At 37.1% G+C, this 6,307-nt stretch overlaps 1 protein-coding gene across 2 annotated transcripts in view; it reads left to right on the forward strand.

Annotated features, from left to right (window-relative positions):
- The window catches only part of dock2 (dedicator of cytokinesis 2), a 139,391-nt gene that overhangs the window by 79,368 nt on the left and 53,716 nt on the right, over nucleotides 1–6,307 (forward strand). For both annotated transcript variants that reach the window (XM_077578871.1, XM_077578872.1), the window contains one exon: nucleotides 587–729. In XM_077578871.1, the coding sequence (XP_077434997.1) occupies nucleotides 587–729 (143 nt within the window). The remainder of the gene's footprint in view (nucleotides 1–586; nucleotides 730–6,307) is intronic.

The raw sequence follows: 6,307 nt of genomic DNA on the forward strand, positions 1-6,307 counted from the left end.
CTTGAATAATGGACAGTGAGTGTAAAACTTCAATATTTTAAAATCAATTCATGATAATCTGTCTTGGCTCACACATTTGCAAATATCAGACAAACGATATTGATGATTTTTTTTTTAAGCGTCAATGGGGTCTGTAATTAGACGCTTCCTCACTTTTTTAATGGATTTAATTGTGATGATGAAGTGTGTTGGAGGGCAAGGTAACAAATGAACAAACTCAAGATTTGGATTAATCAGAGCGAAGGGGAAGGCGGCAACATTATCGTGATTGATGTGTTGGGCGTGTGTCTGACAGCAGCAGACATGCATGCAACCGCAATAGACATTTGATTGATATCACTCCATTATACATTTGCGGGTGAGGGTTCAATTTCTTTTTCACAGTGGTGGCATCATTTCTCATTGGTCTCGCTGCTATCTGTGCCCTCAGGTTGAGCACAAGGTGTCAGTTTCTGCATTTTGAAGCATTATTTATCCTGAAAAGAACATTCTGAAAAGTCTTAATGATCCTTCCTATTCTGTACTTCATATGTTTGTCTAAACTTAATAGATGAACCATTTCAGTTATTGATGTGTTGTCTCCCAGAATGTCGAGACGTGTTGTTGCCAATGATGCTGCGAGAGCTGAGCAGTGCTTTGGCCACCATGATGGACGGGCCTCATGATGAGAGGAGAAAAAGTCTGGAGTTGCTCAACGACATTCTGGAGGTCCTGAGCAAAGACAATGTGGTGAGACACTTACGCAATTACTGCAGACTCAGATGTATAGCATTAGGTAAACTCATTTGATCTGATCTAATACAAAGGTGTCCAAATTATGTCTTCACAAAGAAAATGACAATTATTCATAAGTCATTATTTTATGATGGAAACAGTGTATGAAGCTTGACATACATCATGATTTTCAACATCTTCAAACCGCACACATGATGAGGTGTTTTCTGTACCAACACAGCAAACTACACACATAATGATGTCTCCACATACAATTGTGAGTCTTTTGCTCCAAAGCAGAGTATATTGACCACACACATCAGGACTTGCAATCATATCTACTCACAAAATATTAGCTATAATATAATATAATATAATATAATTATTAAAATTACAATATAAATCAAAAATGCAACTCTCAATGCCCAACTGTTAAATAAGTACTTTTTGCACAACTTGCTATTCTTTAACGGGAAGCAAAATTCACTACAAATTTTTGCACCATGAATTGACCAATACTGTATTTATATTTTTGTATTTAAACGTTCTTCTTCATTATGCTGCTCTCATTTTGACATCATGAGATCACAACCACACCAAACAACTGATCAGTTTTCAGAGGGAAGTAGCCGCTGAGGTTCAGCTTTCACAGTGTCATCAGCAGGTTGCAACAGTGATAAGGAGAGACTGGAAGTGTAACTGAAAGGCATAGAAGTGGATGATTTTGGACATTTAATAATAATGAAAAACACTTGTTAGAAAACAGCAAGTTTTGCAAAAAGCAGCAAAACTGAACATTTGGACATCTGTATTGAAAATTTTAAAGCAATTCACAGATTAAATTCATATGTAAATGTTATTGTCCATGTCAGGATGTGGGATGTAACAATATCCCATACATCACGATACGATAAATATTGCGATATAAACCTCACAATGTGATAATTATCACAATATTGTGGGGAGGTTGGCAATATAAAAAAGATCACGATACTGAATAAAAACCCGACATAAAAAAGTTCATATTGGAAAAGAATCACAACATTGTGTTTTTGTACAAAACAGCAGTGACGGGGAAATAGGCCTAGCCTCGTCATTGTCATGTGCTCCTATTGGCTCTGCGGCGCACACTATCATGGTATAATTCACAATGTTGTTGTTTTCAAATCGTCTTTTTTACAAAAATGTTGAAAAATATTTAGATTTAGGAGTGATAACCACCGCAGTGGCCAAAACATTACTAATCAAAATGAAACTGCACTAATAAACTCACCACCAGAGGGTGCTAGAACTGCACAAATGGAGTACAGGTTCACCTTTTTGACAGATGTGCTGCTTTTTATATCGTCACATGGTGACGACAATATTGTGGCAATTTTAATATCATGATATTGCCGTTGTTGTTACATACCAAATCAGATTGATCGTGAAATTTCACTTGGGATCCAAATATTCATATCTTGTGACTAGTGGAAGCAATAGTAACGCATATCTGAACTGTTTTTAAATTTGACATCATTGTCTATCCTGACCATTCTCTCAACAGACTGGGCAAGAAACTAACTTTTAACACACCCCACACCACATGATAATTGGCCAGGACTGTAATCTGGCATTTCCTGACTTTGATTTGACGCGGGAATCCAGCTCTAACATGATTGGGTGATCACTGATCATCAGTATGTGCGATAAAAGAATAGAAAAGTGTATTATTTAGTCGGCTATCAGGTACACACCAAACTGACAACTGATTTTGTAGAGGGTTGATGTATCAGCCAAGGAATAAACCATTAACTTTGTAAGTCACTGAGCACCCAAAACCCGCAGAACGCTGTTAGCTGCAGTATCACACAAATAATATTGTAATGATAAGGTGCAACGGGGGCACCATTATTTGGGCTTTTTCAACTCAATGTTCTCTAAAAGCCTCCAATAAACTAAAGTAAGCATTATAAAAACATGAGGAGAAAAGGTGGTTTAGCCCACCAATTGGGCTACTTGGTCTTGGCTCATCAGCATCATTAGCTCAGTTTAACCTCATAACTCAGAGGCTCTTCATTGAAACGTACACCCGAAAGAGTACAGTAATGCGCCCAAGGCCTTTCTGTCCTTAATCATCTTATCGCTCCGTGCAGCATGCCCTGAATTATTAGAATGGTGTGTTTTGCTACAACAAAAATATACACCTCACCAGTTTCCACCCAAGTTGTATCTTTTTTTTTAATTGCTCCGGTGAGTTTTTGACAACTTGTCAAGTCTTTCGAGAAGGAAAGGTTTTGCTTTCCAGTTCTGCTAATGAAGCAGCAGATTACAAGCAGACATGCACTGAAGAGGGAGAAAAGACATGTAATTAATGGTGATGAGATGGATTTGCATCGGCTCCAGGGTAAAGTGAAAGCGGAGGATGGCAGAGTGTGAAAATGACACGACGTGTACAAATAATCTCAAATTTTTGGCTATAAAAGCTATGAGTCATGGCTTTCATTCAGGTTTTTTTTTTTTTTTGTCAAATGAAATACATAGTGCCGTGTGCAATGTACTCTTTCTGTCCACTTGAGAAGGAACACTTAATCCATCTAATAAGATCCAATAAAAGACTGAAGATTGTGTCAGTCTTTTTTGGCACTCAATTAGCATTTAGGATCTGAGGATGCTAATTGTTGATGGTGGAATTCTTTCCCATTGTTACTTGATAGGAGAAAGGCCTGGATTGCAGGCAGGCCAGTACTCACAATCTTTTACTACAAAGCCCCAATGTTGTAACATGTGCTGAATGTGGCTTGGCATTATTTTGCTAAAATAAGCAAGGACGTTGTTTGGATGGCAGCATATGTTGCACCAAAACCTGTATGTACCATTCAGCATTTAAGTTATCCATGCTATGGGCACTAGCACACCCCCATAACATTATAGATGCTGGCTTTTGAACTTTGCGCTTATAACGATGGTCCTCACTCACTTTGGGCCAGAGGATGTGATGCCCCCCAAAAAATTGAACTGTGGACTCATCAGACCACAGCAGACTTTTCCCCTTGTGTACTTTTGTGTACAATTTTAACTTGCATTTGTATATGTAGTAGGGGTGTCAAATTGAGTGTATTAATTTTAAGTTAATTCAAAGTTCCTTGAACTCCCTAACTTGGAAAACCTGTACTGGGGGAATTCCAGTCGCAACAAAGCGAACACTGTCAGGTTGGGGCGTGGGAATGAGGACCCAAATGTAGGGAGCAAAAGCAGCCAGGCAAGGATGCAGTCAAAAAGGGAATTTAATTCAGAAAAAGGCAAACAAGGTACTTGTCAAAAATAACAAAAGCAACAATGTCCGAAAACGTAAGTCAAAGCAACAAACTAAACAGGAACACGGCTAAGCAAGGAAATGATGACGACATGGCATGGGTGTGACATTGACAATGACTCCACCAGGACTGAAAGAAAGCAGTGAACTAAATACACATAGTAACGAGACACCTGGACAAGACACACGTGGCTTGGGGAGCTGACCGGGATAACAAGCACAGGAGGACATGATAAAACTTGACCAGACATTGACAAAGGGAGACACAAGGAAAACATGACCCATAAACAAAACCAAAACCGTGACAGGCACGTCCACGTCAAAATTGAACAGTAATAGATTTAACAATAATGCATATATTTGTGGAGACTGGGGTCAAATTGTATTTTACTATTTAAAAAATGTGCAGAATTTCACAAGTTACTTCATGTTAGATAGCTCTTAATATGAAAAGAAAATGCAGAGCTTTCACCAACGTCTTACAAACACAATTATACCATCTAGTGGCAGAAAAATGACCTCAACACAAATCAACACCAAATTCGTGTTTTACAGTACAGTGCATTAATTTTAACTCCATTTTATGGATTATTATGAAATTACTGTATCAATGACTAAAAGTTGCAGCCATATTTCTATTAGCGTAACATCCCCCCCCCCACTTTTATGAGTATGAAAACTTAAAAAAAATATTTAGAACATTTAGAACAGATATAAAATGTGTGATTCATCATGAGTTAACTATTGAAGTCATGCGATTAATTACAATTCAACATTTTAATAGCCTAACACCCAATGTTAATGTTATCCTAATATGTAGCAAACTGTTTTAACTCACAATGGTTTTCTGAAGTGTTCCTGAGCTCATGTGGCAATATCTTTTCCACGACGATGCCAGCTTTTAACAAAGTGTGATGTATCTCAGTTCTAAAATCTTCACCGGAACCTGACTTTTGGATTCAAGTTTGTGAAAACGCATTTAAAATGACAAAACACACAAATTTACAACTTAGCCAATATAAAATTATTCACAGAACATACATTACTCAATATATGATGAAGAAAATGGGACTCTCAGACTCCGACATTTGTCTCCAATGCTTACAAAACACTACAGACACTTATGTTCATGCTTTATGGTTATGTACTCCGGTTATGTATTTCTGGACTAAAGTCTTAGAAAAACTTTCCGCTATTTTGGACTGTAGGATACCTTTATCTCCAAACTTGTGTTTGCTAGGTGACCTAACAACAACTGACTTACCACATAAACAATTTCAATCTACACTTGTAGCCCTTACTATCGCTAAAAAAACAATTCTTGTTAACTGGAAAAATAAACAAACTCTGAATATCGACCAATGGTCTAACCTCCTTATAAATCACATTTTAATGGAAAAAATATCTGCCTCAAATAAAAACCAAATATCAAAATTTATAGAAACATGGTCTACGTATATAGAATTTTTTAACCTAATTCTGGTTACTTAATTCTGTCTGTTAGCGAGAGCCACTACATCGTGATAACTTACATTGATGTTTCTGCATTTGGCAATTTATTATTATATTATATTATTAGTATGGGATTTTTTTTTAATGGGCTTTAGGTGAACTAAAGGCAGTATTTTCCCTAGTATGTGGTGGTATCAAGATCCATAAGTGCTGAAAAAATATGAATTCATATAATCAGTCAAGCAAATAATTGTTTGTTGTTGTTGACTGTTTACTTTGGTGTTCCTTAGCGGAATTAATAAAGCATTTGTCTCCAGCTGTATATTAGTTCTGGACTGTTAGACAAGGACAAGATGACATGATGAACAATAGTTCTCTCTCTTGTTTGAAGCTCACAAGAGATAATCGGTTGTTTAAATCATCTTTAGATGTAATACAATCAAATAAAAACACATCAATGTTGTGATTGATTGCTTTTTTGCTTGCATGTTTTTGTTTTTGAAAGCACCAAATTGCTGATTGTTTCCATTCATTGTTTTTTTGTCCCGCTTATTCTCAGTTTTGGTTTATTAGCATAATAACCATGGCAACCAGGAGAAAAAAGGCAAAGAGGTGATTGGAATGATGTGGCAACCAAACCTCTTATTCTGCACTCCTGCCTCTTGTTTTCTCCCCTCTCCTGTTTGCCTCTCTGGGTGGTGCGTGATTAAGATGCTCTGCCAAACCCCAGAGAGAAAAAGAGGCAGAGAGATGATGCATTGATAGAAGGAGCAAAATTCACAGCCTGATCTGTGTGTGTGGTTTAGGGTAGAATTTATGAGCATATTTCCATGTTTCTTTTGTCAT

This window comes from Vanacampus margaritifer, chromosome 10 (assembly GCF_051991255.1).
Source record: "Vanacampus margaritifer isolate UIUO_Vmar chromosome 10, RoL_Vmar_1.0, whole genome shotgun sequence".
Classification (NCBI taxonomy): Eukaryota; Metazoa; Chordata; class Actinopteri; order Syngnathiformes; family Syngnathidae; genus Vanacampus; species Vanacampus margaritifer.